Source organism: Aotus nancymaae, unplaced genomic scaffold, assembly GCF_030222135.1.
Source record: "Aotus nancymaae isolate 86718 unplaced genomic scaffold, 86718_ANA_hifiasm-v0.15.2.pri h1tg000033l, whole genome shotgun sequence".
NCBI classification, from domain to species: Eukaryota; Metazoa; Chordata; class Mammalia; order Primates; family Aotidae; genus Aotus; species Aotus nancymaae.
In genome coordinates, this window is record NW_026988447.1 from 8,023,905 (window position 1) to 8,041,951 (window position 18,047).

Consider the following 18,047-nt stretch of genomic DNA (forward strand, 5'->3'; position numbering starts at 1 on the left):
ATCTACTTTACTGGATGGCTGTGAAAATGTAATAAAGATGATAAAAGTCCATAACACAGAGTAAATAATAAATAAGAACTGCTATTATTGTCATTATTATAATAATCATGATATCATTCAAACTTTCAGCTAAATAAAAATTATACTAGATGTTTCTTGTACATAATCAAACATTCCCTATGTATAGTCCTACTATCTGTTAAGATTTAGTGACAAATTTTATGTTCTTGGATATAGTTTGTTAACTGCTAAAACAAAGTACAACAGAAAGATATATGCTGTGTATATATTTTCCCAGATACAACATTTCTGGAAGGACAGACTGAGTGGTTTTCTCTGGCCCAGTTGGGCAATGGCATGATCTGATTGGAATCTATGTCATCCCTCCTACATAAGACATTTCATTACATGGGGCGGGGGAGGGGGGGCTCTGGCAATAAGGAAAATGATAATGATAGGTGTACCCAAAGATTCTGTCCAACAGGACAGTGTTCTGCAACCTGACTCAAATTTATGTGTCAAGCAATCACTTTACTTTTGCTGCCAGTATTTTTTAAAAAAAGAAGTTAAACTATCAAAGCACATCAGATAAAGGAAGAATACATTCTGTTTCGTGAAACTTTTATTTCTAGAATGAGTAGGAGTGTCTGTGCTGTACCATAAAATATATTTATTCCTGGAGAAGCAGTAAAGCAATTCTGAATACCATTGCAAGAGATGACCCATATCTATCACAATATGGGAGGCAGGAATCATTGTTTTACCAATGCATTGACTTTTGATTTGAGTCATAAAGGCAAATGAACAAGTCATGGTCCTCTGAAGCACATCCCAGTTAGTTCTGCTGTTTCTATTCTCTGTTTTCTTTAGCCATCATCCCTCACCCCTCACCATAAAATATGACACTATTACCTATAGACCATACATTTTACTTTTTTCCACCTCTAGTAGTTGCTAAATTTCGTTGGATAAGCAAACATTTTAAGAAATGTTTTAAGAAAAATCTGGGCCAGAAATTGTCAGAAATGTTTTGAATTTAGTATCTGATTAGATAATAATAGAAGTCAAATAATTACCATACATATAATCAGAAAACAAAAAGAGGGCAGAAAATACAATGTACCTTCACAAGTATTTGTTGCAATAATTTTAAAGTGCTTTGTGTAGACATACTGCTTGCTTTTTGGCAGACTCTTACTCTATTAGTAGGTCATGAATTTAATTTGTGATATATGTGTAGTGGCTAGCATTTAGAAAATAGAACAGGATAGAAAATATCTGTGAATCATATATTATAAGAATAAAGAAGGCAGAAAGATCTAATAGTAAATGTACATGATTATCCAGGCTCAGTTGAAAAACCAGAAATACATAAATGCTAAACCAGATGGCATGTAAGATTTTTTAAGATTTTAAGAATTCAATAATGGTATCACTGGTTTTGTGATAACTTCTATGTTATATTATACTAGATGATTGGAGCAATTTTTAAAAATAACTATTTCATAACCAATCTTTTAAAATTTATATATATGTATATGTGTGTGTGTGTGTGTGTGTGCGCGCGTGTGTGTGTGTGTGTGTGTATATATATATATTTATAACAAAAGCAGTGGCTATAGGGCAGCGGTCTCCAACCTTTTTGGCACCAGAGACAGGTTTCATGAAAGACAGTTTTTCCCATGGTCAGTGTGTGAGGCTGGTGTTGGGGGATAATTTTGGGATGAAACTGTTCTACCTCAGATCATCAGGCATTAGGGTCTCATAAGGAGTGCACAACCTAGAACCCTTGCATATGGAATTCACAGTAGGGTTTGCACTCCTATGAGAAACTAATGCTGCCACTGATCTGACAGGAGGTGGAGCTCAGGTGGTAATGCTCCCTCATGTTCTGCTCACCTCCTGCTGTGCGGCCCAGCTCCTAACAGGCCAGGCACTAGTACTAGTCTACGGCTCAGGGGTGGAGTCTCCTGCTAGAGGGGGCTCAAAACTCTGACAATCCCACAGTTATCATACAGACTTAAATAGCTTAGGGTAGCCAAGAATTCAGAGCCTGGGATAGATACTAGGACAGTCCCCAGGACACATGAAAAGAAGCTATGGATGAGAGAAACAGGACTACTTTCTATTGTATTTCTTAGAACAAAATCTATAGAATTATACATTTACCTATTAGAATGATACTCTGTTGCCACCTATCTAACGTATATGGGAAAATATGTTTTAAAAACATTTTATTGACAATGTACCATTTAAAAAACCAAATAATTAACTTATAGATACCAGAAGACAAAGCCAATTCAGAAAATTAGCTTATCTTGGTTTGCTTGATACAATTTTATATAAGAAATGTTTTTATTAATTTTTTTTAACAAACCCAAGGTTTGTTAAAAGATATCAAAGTAGTCCTTTACTGTGTCAAGCCCTCAAAACAAAAAAAAATTTTTTACAACCATTTAATAATGGAATACTGGCAAAATTATGCATTCCAGGGCAAAAATTAGTATGATAAAGTCCCTTCCTTTAAAGTACTGAAACAAAAGTATACCCAAGAATCTATCAGAACCCAAAGGAAATTTTTTTTTTCCTGCAGCTGGTAAAAGTATGTTCAAATATTAGCAATTTCATTTGATTCACCTTAAACACTCATGCATGCACTCATGTGCGTGCATACACAAAATCTCTCCCTTTTTTTGCAGGGGAAGAAGAAGTTGGGTAGGAAGAGAGACATCTAGAGAAAACATCAACCATACAGATGTTTGTATTTTATATAAAGGGTGTCTAATTAAATCCTGGAGGATGAGTTACATTTAACAAGACATAAACAGTTCTCACACATTTTATTTTCAGGGAAGTAGAATACAAAATCTTTCAAAATCTTACATAGAACAAACAACACCCTTTAGGACTTCTCTGTTATGTTAGTGATTACTTTAAATAAATGTATATTTGATAGATGCAAGCATGACAATTGTCACTGCTTGCAAGTAAACCGGTATTCAAATAAACGTTACTCACTGTAGGAATTATATTAACAAGTATTTTCTTTTTTTAAAAAAAAGATGGTTTTGTATTTATTTATAGGAATCACCATGGCTGCTGCTTTCTAGAGATTCCGTGAGAGAGGGCTTCTCAGATATCAACTGAAAGTCTTAAATTTTCAGGAATGACAGACATGCTACATATATTTTAATAATCAGCATTTTCTTCCACAACTATTTTAAAACGAACAGATTCAAAAAACATACATTAGTTTACAAAATGATAAATTCCAAATCAATCTATTGATAAGCAAGTTCCATTTAATTTTTTTTAAAAAACATCTATGAGCAAAGATTCTGAACTGAAATTGTAAACTGAATGAATGCACTTCCAATTTAATTTTTTCCTTAAAACTACAGGGGATTAAAAAGAAAGAAATTGACAAGGACAAAGAATGAGAATGTGAAACGCAATTCTGGACACTGGAAATCAGCTGAACATGTGGTATCGGACCCAAGAAGGCAAAAAAGGAATGGGAGAATGAAACCCATTTTTTTTTTTTTCAGACGGGATTTCACCATGTTGGTCAGGCTGGTCTTGAACTCCCGACCTCAGGTGATCTGCCTGCCTTGGCCTCCAAAGTGCTTGGATTACAGGCGTGAGCCACCATGCCCAGCTGAGTGAAACCCATTTTTAGAAATTGTGAATCAGATCAACATGCAGTTATCAGAAACATGAAAAGTGCAAACCTAAGTTATTCAGGGGGTAAAATAGAACCATTCCACTCAGGCCACTCCCCTGCTTCCATCACCCAGCCTCTCCTTTACTCTTCTTCATTGCACTCACTACCTGCAATGTTTACTTGTTCACTAGCTGATCACACGTCTCCCCTAATACTCTGCAACAGACCAAGGACTTCTTTCGCCCTTGTTTAGCACTGAATGAGTTGCCAGGACCTAGAAAACTGCTCAGTGCATCAAAGGTGCTCACCTACAGTAGCTGAATGAATGAGTAATAATTACCATATGATATTCATCTATAAACAACAATTCCCATAAATTATTTCAATTAAATTTTGACTGTCTAATCTAAGATTTTGCTTTTTGCCTTTAATTTCCTAGAATATGTAGACAGCTGAAATGGTGAAAGTTTTGCCTCAAACATGTTTGTGTCACTCAAACTCAGGCAACAAGCCACTCTACACTATCCTATATCTAATTTCAACAGAGTTAGTTCACTTAATTGCTCTTCAAATATGTATTGGCCCAAGAATTGGGGGAGTGGTAGAATAGATAAACGGAGCTAAGGCAAGGGTGACTACGAACGCTGGAACTCTCGTGGAAAGATGACTCTCAACAGAAGCTGCTCTCATTTCCGGTGTTCTAAGGAACAAGCCAGAGTCTTGGAGGCATACTCAAACCCAAAACCATTACTACAAATCAGCTCTTGCTAGGATGAAAAGGTTAATATAAAGCTACTTAAATTTTTAACCTCTGGGTACACTTAAAGTCATTGCAGCAAAATTCACAATAGCAAAGACAAGGAATCAACCTAAATTCCCATCAATGATAGATTGAATAAAGAAAATGTGGTAAATATACACTGGGGAATACAATGCAGCAATAAAAAGAGCAAGATCATATCCTTTGCAGGGACACAGATGGAGTTGGAGGACATTATCCTTAGCAAACTAACAGAGGAACAGAAACCAAATACTGCATGTTCTTACTTATAAGTGGGAACTAAATGAGGAGAACACATGAACACATAGAGAGGAACACACACTGGGGCCTTTTGGAGGGTAAAAGGTCAGAGGAGGAAGAAGTTCAGGAAAAATAACCAATGGGTGCTAGGCTTAACACTTGGGTGATGAAATAATCTGTACAACAAACCCCCATGACACAGGTTTTCCTATGTAACAAAACTGTACTTGTACTCCTGAACATAAAATAAAAATTAAAAAAAAAAAAAGAACAAAAAGAGCAAAAGAAAGTCTCAACCATCACACAGCCCATATGCCACTAATTTGACATTTTGCTGTCTCCTTCTACCCACCTGCATCTTCATATGAAACCAGAGTAGAAACAAATTCATTTACATGACAATTTTATCAACTGCCTTTATGTTTACATACAAAAAACATGAGCTTAACAAAAAGTGTTCAAGAGAAAATTAATAGAAGTAATATTGCTTGAAAGCCTAATTTTAACTTTTTTTTCATCATAAACTAAGCTTAAGAAAGGAATTATGTGGAAAGGATCTACTAAGAAGTTTAATTCACATTATTATTTGTAGACTCCTGAAGGTAAGACTGAGTGAACCTGTTTTTTTCCAATTTTTATCCAAGAAATACTACTATTTATAAAGGAAATTAATAAATTAATGATTTTTTAAGCCTACTAGTCTTGGGCTCTATTTCATTGGACAATTTTACCACTAAATATTTTTAATTGCTCTTGGATTCATTTTCTTAGTCAAGCTTACCAATGTCATCATCTGTCCGGTCAATTGGGTCCTTCTCTAGGCAGTCTCTCACAATGTCCCTACTCATCAGAGGATCTGATGCTCTCTCAATGTCTTCTTCATCATCGTCGTCCTCGGAATCCACTGCTGTTTCTGGCAACCCACTCAGGTCCATATCACCAGCCTCGCTTTCCGTGGCCTTAAGACACATGCACAAAAATAAACTATTTTAAGTAAATAAATCTTTGGGGGCCCAAAAAAATAAGAGCAAGCCTCATTCAAAATAATGCTTTTGTTATATTTATTTTTCTATCCAACAATCATTTATGCACCGGAAACTATATATAATAATTACTTTAACAAAATATGAGTGATTTCGCCTCCAATTAAACTGTTGGTCAGAAATAACCGCTTTATCTCAGTAATTTTCATTTCCTATCTGAGCTGTCATATGGCATTTGAAACGCAGAATAAAGAAGAAAAAGATAATATTTGTTTTCACTCCATTTTTTCAAAGAGAATGGCTTATACTAACAGCTTAGAGATGACAATTAATTCTGAGCAATTCCTTTTGCAGAATAGTTGTGAATTTATTAATGCCAAGAAGACTGGACCATTTCTCCCCTATTAGATAGTCCTTATGGAAAAATGAGCCACAAATCAAAGGTAACTTGATAAATATGCAAATAAAACATTAACAATTCGTTGGATTATCCCAATGACCACTGTTAAACTGTAAATCAAGAAACACTATAGGAGACCAAATGCTTAAAGGCAACATGCTTTCTTCCTATTCATCAACACAGGTGACCACATCACCAAATTTCAAGTTATCAAGATATACACAAATTTTCTAAGTCACTGGAATCACACATTTCAAGATGGTCTCTTTTGTTGGGTTAGCTGAATCTTAGAACAGTTATCCTTTTTAGGTCAATATGTAGCCTTTTGTGACTATCATCTCAGTATATATATATCATGTAGATCTTATTTGACATTATTTACCTAGACTTTACTTATCAGTTAAGCATAGTAAAAATGAATTCAATTAAATATTTACTATATCAATCTTGAAGATCGTGTTTTTCCAGATGAAATATTAAAATCTTGAAAACAGTATACAATTATTAATTTTGTAGAAAATGTACATTACAAAGTTCATCAACTTCAAATAAATCATAGCCAATATGATTCTCAAAGATAATAAATACCTTATTCTTAACGAGACAAATTTTTCTTAAAAAGAAAGATGAAAATACATTGACTGATAAGCTATCACTGAATACTTACAATGTGTCAGGCACTGCTTTAATTACTATGTATTTATTAACTCATTTAATCCTTAAAATGATCCTATAAAGTAAGAGCCATTATTAACTTTTATAATCCTCTGAACACTTAGGTGAAGATAAATCATTTTTCCAAGGTCATGCTGCTGATAAACTGTGGATGGAATCAAGACTAGAACCCAGGAATTCTGGCTTCAGTCTTAATCACAATCTAATCTGTCTCTTTTTAACATTCACTGAATGTAAATGTGGTTTATGTAAGGCTCTATCCTTTTCCTATAATTTAATATTTACAGAATAAATTGTGGGTTTTTTTTCCTTTTTTTTTTTTTTTTTGAGACAGAGTCTTGCTGTTGCCCAGGATGGAGTGCAATGGCATGATCTCAGCTCACTGCAACCTCTGCCTCCTGGGTTCATGCGATTCTCATGCCTAGCTGGAACTACAGGTGTACACCACCACACCCAGCTAATTTTTGTACTTTCAGTAGAGATGGAGTCTTATCATGTTGGCCAGACCAGTCTTGAACTCCTGGCCTCAAGTGGTCTGACTGCTGTAACCTCTCAAAGTGCTAGGATTACAGGTGTGAGCCACTGCACCCAGTCTGTGCTATTTTCTTATCAAAAAAGTTTTACCTTTGTAAAGTCTTCGTTCATATCACAGAACATAAGATTTAATCCTACATTTTGAAATAATACGAGCATGTGTTAACAATGAGTTTTAATCATATTTTCTGTTCTTTAGGTACAACTTCCTGAACTAAAATGCATGTATTTTTAAAAAAAAAAAACTTAAGGGGAAAATAATTGAAGATAGAAGAACTAATGTTTACAAAAGTTCAGTGGTGTGGTCATTGTAAGCAAAGACACTGCAAGTAGGAGAGCAAGAAACCACTGCAGCCCATACCAACAGAACTATGACACACTGAGAAACACACCTCATAATTTAAACTCAAAATTAACCGAATGATTTCTAGATTTAAGAAGGAAACTGAAGTAGAACTTGTTGTGATATAGTATGCCAAGGTTGTGGTTAGAGAAAATAGGTCAACATTGCTATCAGTCCCTGACCCTGAAGATAGAAATACAATTTGCTAATGCTTGCTATGATCACATTTTCACCTCAGTTTCATCTTCACAATAAAGATTATTTATTACTCATCACTTTACATTTTCAAAAATATTATCAGTTCTCTATATAAACATTCTTTAATATTAGCATAGAGTGAAAAAAGAACACTACCAAAGACAGAAATTTAAAAAATCTTCTAAGTCTGAAGCAGAACATAAAGACTTATCAACTGTCAACTAGATTTATCTCTCCCAAACTGAACCTTCCTTCCACTTTATTTATGTAAAAGATCACAGTTGCTTTGCTATCTCTATGTGTACTCCATGCTTTAAGAAACAAACTATTCATAAAATAACATTTACTAAACCAAAAATTTAGAGATATTTAAAATAAATATCCATTTTAAAATACTAGATTCCCTAAATCATACTTTTTTAAAGAACTTGATAAATAACTTTTCAGGAACCTACTAATTTCATAATATCACTGCCTTGTGGACAATAAGATGTTTAGAGACTGAGTGGAGTTAAAAGTTTAATGAACACAAACTGGTCTCCAGGAGGAGTACTTAACTCAAGAAGAGTGCCTAGAATGTAAAATGTACTGTGAGAACAAACTCACAGCTTCGGGGCTCCAAATCTCACCTCTACTATTCACTATGGGATTTTAGCAAAGTCACTTAACCTCCACAAGCCCATCTTATCATTGATGTAAACTGTAGATACAGTTTACTATTCATAGGACTGCTTCTGAATCCAATAAGGGAAAAAGAAAGCTAGTCTCAAGCTAAATCAAAAGTCGCTTCCTTAAGGGGATACATTCTTCATCTTAGTACTTATATACCTTCCACCTCTCCCTGTACCAGCAATGAACCTTGCACACAATTTATATTTGTGGAATTTGACTAAAAACCCCCCAAAATTCTACTAAACATCGCACTCTTCTTATATACTTGTAAAATAATATCTTAGACTAACTGTACCAATACATTCTGGCCAATCGGTACATACAACAATTATAAAAATAGTGATTCTATATTGAACGACTATCATGTCTCTAACACTAAACTTGATGTTTTAAAACATAATAATCTTCATATCAATTCAGCAAGTTAGTATTATTAACCCTATTTTACAGGGGAGAAAATGTCAAGGAAATTAAGTAAGTTGTTCAACGTAAGCAAAACAAAACCCAGTAACTGTGCCAGGACTTAAAATCAGGTCTGACTAACCAAGAAATACTAAGTACTCTGCACTTTGCCCAACATTCTCAATAGACAGTTATAAAGAAAATAGTTGAAATATAACACAGTGTTAAAATGTTTTCCACTTTACTAATTCACAAAAGATAAAAACTTTAAATACATATTTGCATATAAATGGAAAACATTTGTTTTCTAGCTTCCCCCAAAAGACAACACTACTAAGACTCATGCCTGTCTTTAAATCCTTTTTTTCTAAACAAAGACACTAAAACAGATACTTTATATTTAAAACTTTATCTGATTATATCTGTCTCAGGAAGAAGGAGAAAGGTTTACACAGCTAAGTTAGCCAAATAACTCCTGTCTTTAATTTATCGTATACATGTACAGACTACCATAGATTTTGTTGTCCATTAATATTTAAATAGTAATATTCCTTTAAAAATAATATTCTCAGATCAATACTGAAAGCTCCACGATTTATTTAAATAAAAAGGGACTATATTCTGCTATTGCGAACACAGTTTAGAACCAATTTTACATTTTAAAAAAGAATCAAGAAAATTAACAAAAAATTTTTAATGCCATAAAGCTCAAGTATTAATTTAACTAAAATAAAAATCAAATACCACACGTTTTATCAGTAAGCACTTTTAATTTACTTGCCAAAAAAGTTTTGCTTATTAAATGCATGTATATGCCTAAAAGAGAAGAACAATTTTTTAAAGCTCTTAATGCAAATTGTTAGGTTGCTTCTCCAAAATTACAATCCTACGAGTATATAAAAATGTCTATAAATGTTTATTTTAAGAAAATCTGTACTAATTTGATAAGCAGAATAATTTTATATTAAGTCCTTATATATTCAATTACTAATATGTATTAAATACTTATTTAAGGTGGATACATTTGCGTTTTCTTTTCTGTAAGTTACCTACTACTGTCTTTTGAATATTTTAACATTGTGAGCTGAGTACTTTTCTTATTTGTATACATCAGTTACATTTTGACTTCACTTTCTTTATTGATTTGTGAAGTTTCCCCTATTACATATTACATCCTTACACATGAGTTCCATTTTGCTTGAACTCTCTGTTGTATTGATCTAACTATTTTTGTACAACTATTTTCGGTTCGCCTAAGACACTCGCTCTGACAGCCATACCATTTAATCAGCACCTTATTAAGGCTGGAAATGGCATTGTCTTGTATCACTAACTTACGCATTAAAGCTTTCAATCACCAATAACCTTCTATTCTTTTAACCTGCTCCCATCTGCTTCCAAGGTAACCCTTTTTCAACTTAAGAAGGATCTTTGCTCTTCAAGACTCTACTACCCTCTGTGACTAGTGTTCACACCTCCTGTTTTAACTTCCTTTCATATCCAGTTTATATTTCCTAGTCTATTATTTCAAATACATTCATTCAACACATCTTTACTGAATGCCTAAAATTTCCTGGCATTGTACTAGGCTCTAGGGGAAAAAAATGGAGACAAGTTCCCTGCCTTCTTGAAGGTGTCATTCTACTAGGCAGAGACACAACATAGAAAGTAATAATTGTTTCAGTCAGCGTCTAGGAAGGAAATAAAAAGACTAGGCAGGAAAGGAATAAAAATGGAAGACTTCCTTTATACAGAGTTATAAAGGAAGAACTCTCTGAGGAGATGATACTTGAAAACAAAGGCTGAAAAGGACCAAGTTAGGAGAAAACATTACAGGCAGAAGGCATACAAAAGCTATGATCTGCAGTTAGAAAATGCTTGCCTTGTTACTCTATCCGTCTTTGTATTACACTCACTTAACAAACTTCAGTCCTGGGTGAAGTCAAATCCTTGCTTTCTTTGTGCTTACGATGGAGAAAATTAACTTAACAGAGCAGAGGGAAATCACTTTATTTGAGGGCACTAACTCAACTGAATCTCCATTATTCTGGTCAATTTGTTCTCCTATTCTGTGCAACTATTATTTCAAAACTTCTCTCTCCTTAAAACTCTCTACCTGCCAACCCTCTCAACTCTCAACAAATAAACTCAACTCTTCCAAGAGAAAACAGAAGCCTGAGACAGGAACTCCCTCCACTCCCAAACTCCCCAGGATGTGTCCCTGTTAAAAACAGAGGAGTGTTTCTTCTCTTAAGGTTAGTCATTCCTCTTTACTCTTGAATTCCTCTCTTCCCACCATGTCAGCAACATTATTCTAGCCATATCTTCCTGGTGCACAGCATTAACATTAAAACAATCATTAGAGTGAACCAGCAACCAACAGAATGGGGAAAAATTTTGCAATCACCCATCTGACAAAGGGCTAATATTCAGAATCTACAAAGAACTAAAACAGATTTACAAGAAAAAAACAAACCCATTCAAAAGTGGTCAAAGGATATGAGCAGACATTTTTCAAAAGAAGACATTTATGAGGCCAACAAACATATGAAGAAATGCTCATCATCACAGGTCATTAAAGAAATGCAAATCAAAACCACACTGAGATACCATCTCACACCAGTTAGAATGGTGATCATTAAAAAATCTGGAGACAACAGATGCTGGAGAGGATGTGGAGAAATAGGAACACTTTTACACTGTTGGTGGGAGTATAAATTAGTTCAACCATTGTGGAAGATAGTGTGGCGATTCCTCAAGGATCTAGAAATAGAAATTCCATTTGACCCAGCAATCTCATTACTGGGTATATATCCAAAGGAGTATAAATCATTCTATTATAAAGACACATGCACACATATGTTCACTGCGGCACTGTTTACAACAACAAAGACCTGGAACCAACCCAAATGCCTATCAATGATAGACTGGAGAAGGAAAATGTGGCACACGTACACCATGGAGTACTATGCAGCCATAAAAATCAATGAGTTTGTGTCCTTTGTAGGGACATGGATGAATCTGGGAACCATCATTCTCAGCAAACTGACACAAGAATAGAAAATCAAACACCGCATGTTCTCACTCATAGGTGGGTGTTGAACAATGAGAACACATGGACACAAGGAGGGGAGCATCACACACTGGGGTCTGCTGGGGGGGAGTAGGGGAGAGACAGCGAGGGGTAGGGAGGTTGGGAAGGGATAACGGGGAGAAATGCCAGATATAGGTGATGGGGGGGGTGGTGGCAGCAAACCACATTGCCGTGTATGTACCTATGCAACAATCCTGCATGGTTTGCACATGTACCCCAGAACCTAAGTGTAACAAAATATATATAATCTCTCTGTGTCTATCTCGTGAGCATTTATTCTCACTTCAATGTGACAGCTTTCAACAAAAAAGGAAGAGACCTCTGAAGTCAGAACTGTATAAACATTAGTGGGCTGCCATGGGAGAAAGTTGCTCATCCTTGGAATCGTTCAAGAATAAACCGGATGCTCGATTCACAGCAAAGAAGCAGACGATTCAAATGCAAGTCAGGAAGCTGAACCAGGTACATGTCAGACTTCTCATTTTAAGTTCCAATTCAAAGATAATAGAAGTGGTCTACTGAAAAATCTCTAGTTTTTGCATAGCCAATAACTGATCCTTAGATACATCTATGGATTTTTCCTTATGATGGATATAAACTTACAGGCTATATGCCTGCCATCGAATTGGAAACAAATAGCTTTGAAACTCAACTAAATGAACTGAAATAATGCACAGGGATCCTCTTCTTCATGTACACCTCAAGATAAAGCCAGACAGAGGCTGCAAGCTCCAACTATGTTAGAGCAATTAGGAACTCTCGCCCACACTCTGGTTTCACATTCAGATGATAACCAGGGGTAGAAGTAGTACCATCTGCATTTCCTCATGAACTTGTCCAGCCTATTCAAGGTAAAAGCACATATGACTAGAATTCCCCTCAGAATATGTCTCAATCAATTATACAAACAAGTTACTTTTTGTTTTTTGAGATGTAGTCTCGCTCTGCCCCGCAGGCTGGAGTAAAGTGGGGAGATCTCAGCTCACTGCTGCAACAACCTCTGGGACTCAAGAGATTCTCGTGCCTCAGCCTCCCGAGTAGCTGGGATGACAGGCCTGCGCCATCACACCCGGCTCATTTTCATATTTTAGTAGAGACAGGGTTTCATCATGTTGGCCAGACTGGTCTCAGACTCCTGGCCTCAAGTGATCTGCCTGCCTTGGCCTCCCGAAGGGCTGGGATTATAGGTGTGAGCCACTATGCCAGGCCAAATGAGTTACTTTATTCTCTCAATAGATGTACCTTTTAGGAGTTTCATTCAAGTTTGTATGTATTTGATGAGACAGTGATAACTGCTATAACCTCAAGCTGTATTCCCACTGTAAATTTTCAAGATGTATAATAATCATCCCAAAGTTCAGAGGACAAAGGCTCTGTCATAATATTTCGATTAATATAAGCTAAAGTATAGCTTTTATGTATACTGTTCATTGTTTTACACAAGGGAACTCTTCAATAAATGTTTAGCAAAGTCAACTTTCAGAATAAATGGTGTATGTAAGTGATGAGGAGGTAAACTGAGCAAAGTATACACCTAATATATTACCTCTTTAAAAGAAAATTTATTTTTTAAGATCTACTAAATTTAGGATCTAAAAGAATGTACCTTGTATTTATGGTGTTCTTAATTGTTCACTAACTTTCAACAATTAAAAAAAAAAACAAACAGCACTGACTAAATACAACAATAATCCTTTATAACTACATGGTCTCTAAAGAAAGTTACTTTTATGGTTGTCTCATGCTACAGTTCCTAATAAGCCAAGACTTATTCTTTGTAAAATAAGAATAATGTTCTTTTGTTTGAAACCATACACAATCCAATAGTAATAGAATGCATTTGAAGGCCTAAATAAGGATTTTTTGTGTATATTTCAGTCTCTTTTCTTAAATTTGCATATTCCAAGTTAATAAAACATTTCTTAACAATTGAAATGATTTTGTTTTAAAAACATTTTTGGAATCCTATAGCTCTAGTTTATTTTCCATTCATTGGTGTCATACAAATTTAAGCAGATACTAAATCTATAGGTAATTTTTTAAAAAACCAAGGAAGGTAATTCAATAATCCAGTCTTAATAGCCCTTTCCTTTTGTCACATTCAGTATGGACTTTAATAAGAAAAACTTACGATATTTGACAAACCTACAGCCAACATCTTACTAAACAGGGAAAAGTTGAATGCATTCCCTCTAAGAACTGTAAGAAGGATGCCCACTTTCCCATTCCTATTCTAAATAGTATTCTAAGTTCTAGCCAGAGCAATTAGAAAAGAAAAAGAAATGAAAGGCATCCAAATTAGAAAAGAGGAAGTGAAATTATTCCTGTTTACTGATGGAATGATCTTATTATATACAGAAATCCTTAAAGACTCTACTAAAAAATTTTAGATTCGATAAAAGAATTCAGGGCAGTTTCAGAAAGCAAAATCAATGTGCAAAAATCAGTAGCATTTCTATACACCAATAACAATCTAGCTGAGAACAAAATCAAGAAAGCAATCTCACTTACAATAGCTATAAAAAATAATAAAATACCTAGAATATATTTGACCAAGGAGGTGAAAGATCTCTACAAGGAAAACTACAAAATAATGATGAAAGAAATTGTAGATGACACAAACAATGAAAAATACACTCCATGCTCATGGATTGAAGGAATTAATATCATTAAAATGACCATATTGCCTAAAGCAATATATAGATTGAATGTAATTCCTTTCAAAATACCAGCATCATTTTTTCACAGACTTAGGGAAAAAAAAAAGAAAAAGAAAAAAAAAAACAACAACTAAAGTTCACATGTAACCACAAAAGAGCCTGAACAGTGGAAGCAATGTTGAGCAAAAAAACCAAATTATATTACAAGGTTATAATAAAACAGCATGATACTGGTATAAAAATAGGTACACAGATCAATAGAACGAAATAAAGAACCCAGAAACAAAGTCACTATTAACAGCCAACTGATCTTTGACAAAGCCAAGAAGAACATGCACTGGAGAAAATCTACCCTTTTCAATAAATGGTGCTCGGAAAATTGGATTGTCATATACAGTGTAATGACACTGGACTCCTATCTTTCAGCGTATATAAAAATCAACTCAAAATGGATCGAAGACTTAAGACCTCAAACTATAAAAATATTAGAAGACAATCTAGGCAAAATTCTTTTGGACACTGATCTAGGCAAATAATTCATGACTAAGACCTCAAAAGCTCAGGCAACAAAAACAGACAAATGGGACTTAATTAAACTAAAAAGCTTCTGTGCAGTAAAAGAAATAGTCAACAGAGTGAACAGATAATCTGTAGAATGGAAGAAAATATTTGCTAACTATGCATTCTTCTAGAGACTCATATCCAGAAGGTCAAACAACTGAATAACAACAACAACAAAAACCAAAATAATCCCATTAAAAAGTGGGAAAAGGACATGAATAGACATTTTCAAAAGAATACACACAAATAGCCAACAGACATATGAAAAAATGCTTAATATCACTAATCATCAGAGGAAACGCAAGTTAAAACCACAATGAGACAGTATCTTTCACCAGTCAGAATGGCTATCACGAAAAAGACAAAAATAGTAACAGATGGTGAGACTGTGGAGATAAGAGAACACTTATATGCAGCTGGTGGGAATGTAAACTAGTACAACCTCTGCTGAAAAACAGTATGGAGATTTCTCCAAGAACTAAAAATAAAACTACCATTCCATCTACCAATCTCATGACTGAGTACCCAAAGGAAAAGAAATCACTATCAAAAAGATACCTGCATCTGTATGTTTATTGTAGCACTATTCCCAATAGCAAAGATACAGAATCAACCAAAGTGCTCATCAATAAATGATTGAATAAAGAAAGTATAATACATATATGCAATGGAATAATATTCAGCCATAAAAAATGAAATCATGTCTTTTGAAGCAATATGGATGGAAGTGGAGACCACTATCTTAATTGTCATAAGTCAGACACAGACAAATACATGTTCTCAGTCACAAGTGGGAGCTAGATAATGTTTACACATGGATGTAGAGTGTGGAATGATAAGCAGTGTAGACTCAGAGTATGAGGGAGTAGGGGGTGGATAATGACAAATTCCTTAATGGGCACCATGTAAGTTATTGGGGTGATGTATACCCTGAAAGCCATGACTTCACCACTATGCAATCTATCCATGCAACAAAATTACACTTTTACCCCAAAAATTTATACAAATAAAAAAGAAACACTTTGATAACTTGTAATAGCAGAGGCAGTACAATTTGACAGCAGTTCTACACCTTAAAAATAATATATATAAAATAAACAATATTTTTATGTACATACATGCACATATCATATACGCACATATATTTACTTTGTAGATTATATCAGGTGAGAACCTTAAAATTTCTTGGAATAAATGAAAATGAAGCAAATGACAAGGAAAACATCCTCTTACCTGGTAGATATCAGAAAGACTGCTGCTTCCAGAATCACTAGTGATACTACATCCTGAATGGCTAGAAGAAACGTGGGTCACCTGTGGGTGGAGACTGTCAGTAAGATGCAGTTTTGTGAAATCTGCAGGAAGCTATGGAAGGAGCAGGAAAAACTAGGATTACAATCTGAATCAAGAACTCCAAGAAGCCATTTTAAAATTAAAATATCATATTTTATTCTATACCATTGAACTAAAAATGGTATTCATTTTCCAAATCCACAAATTACTAAATTATGTCCTATTTACCAAAAATCACGTAATAATTTTTAAAGTGTATGGGGACACAATGAACCTTAAATAACACTAAATTCTTTAAATAGGTGGGTATTTAATTTAGTAAGCTAAAATTTTCCAATCACACATCAATGAGCAAATTAGGCTACTACTATTTATTAGTCATCACAATGCAACTTTGCGGCAAAAAGCAGTTTAAACACAGATTTAAGCTTCTTTTATACCCAAATGATATTCAAAGGTTAAAAAAAAAGATAGAGCATCTTGGAATCGATGAAGTGTACTGTCACACAAGCAATTGAACTAGGCTCTATGAAGAGAAAAGAATGCCATCAAAGAACTTAGAATTGAGAAACTTATGGACAACACTTACCTATCTGTACTCATATATGTAAATATCAATTTTCTACATGTTCGCGTTTAAATAGAAATAGTCTCTATGAAAATAAGCACATTTGCTAAGCATCCCTTATCCCTTCTACCACCCTTTATATACCAGAGAAAATGCATTTAAAAAAAAAACACTCATATATTGGTTTACTTGACAAATACTTACTGAGCCCCTTTTCTCTTATTATGCCCTAGTCAAGTGAGAATCTAAGAAAACGGATGTGAGATTCTTAGAATCTTACACTCTTATTAGTTATTACCAATTCTTTTGAATTAAAAATATATTTATCTATATCATACATTAGATAAAATATATTTATATCATAAAAATATATTTATCTATATCATACAATAGATAAAATATATTTATCTATATCATACATTATACTCCTAAGCTAATAAAATATATTTATCTATATCATACATTATACTCCTAAGCTAATAATAATAATAATATGTATTCAAAATACATATTAACTAGCATCATAAAATACTGATAACATTCCCTCTTTCTCGCATATTGATCCTATTTAGCTGGTGAACAGTTATAAATATAGGGACTAATTGTTAAAACTTAAATAAACGTTAACCTTAGTAATATTCCCGTCTACCTTTTGAGGCTCATTCCTTCTCCCCCTCCAAAATGTTACTGCATAGTTTAGAGTAAGCCTCACAAGAGAGACAGTTCGGACTTAGGACAATGATTAATGGATTTTGGTACTTCAGTGCTCCAAGTAGGCAAAATGCATTTATATCCCCTAATAATTCAGACCCACTCTCTGAATAGATTATACCCTTCTCTACCTTAAGTGAACTATATTTAACAATATTTACATACAATCTATTTAGAAATAATAACTTTATGGGATACAAGGCATACAAAGGACAGATTTAAATATAAATTTAATAGGGGCATATAATTAGATGCCAAATAAATGGAG

At 34.2% G+C, this 18,047-nt stretch overlaps 1 protein-coding gene across 16 annotated transcripts in view; it reads right to left on the minus strand.

Annotated features, from left to right (window-relative positions):
- RAPGEF2 (Rap guanine nucleotide exchange factor 2) overlaps positions 1–18,047 on the minus strand; it is a 262,303-nt gene that overhangs the window by 37,089 nt on the left and 207,167 nt on the right. For all 16 annotated transcript variants that reach the window (XM_064383780.1, XM_064383779.1, XM_064383781.1 and 13 more), the window contains 2 exons: positions 16,441–16,572; positions 5,467–5,644 (listed from right to left, as the gene is read on the minus strand). In XM_064383780.1, the coding sequence (XP_064239850.1) occupies positions 5,467–5,644; positions 16,441–16,572 (310 nt within the window). The remainder of the gene's footprint in view (positions 1–5,466; positions 5,645–16,440; positions 16,573–18,047) is intronic.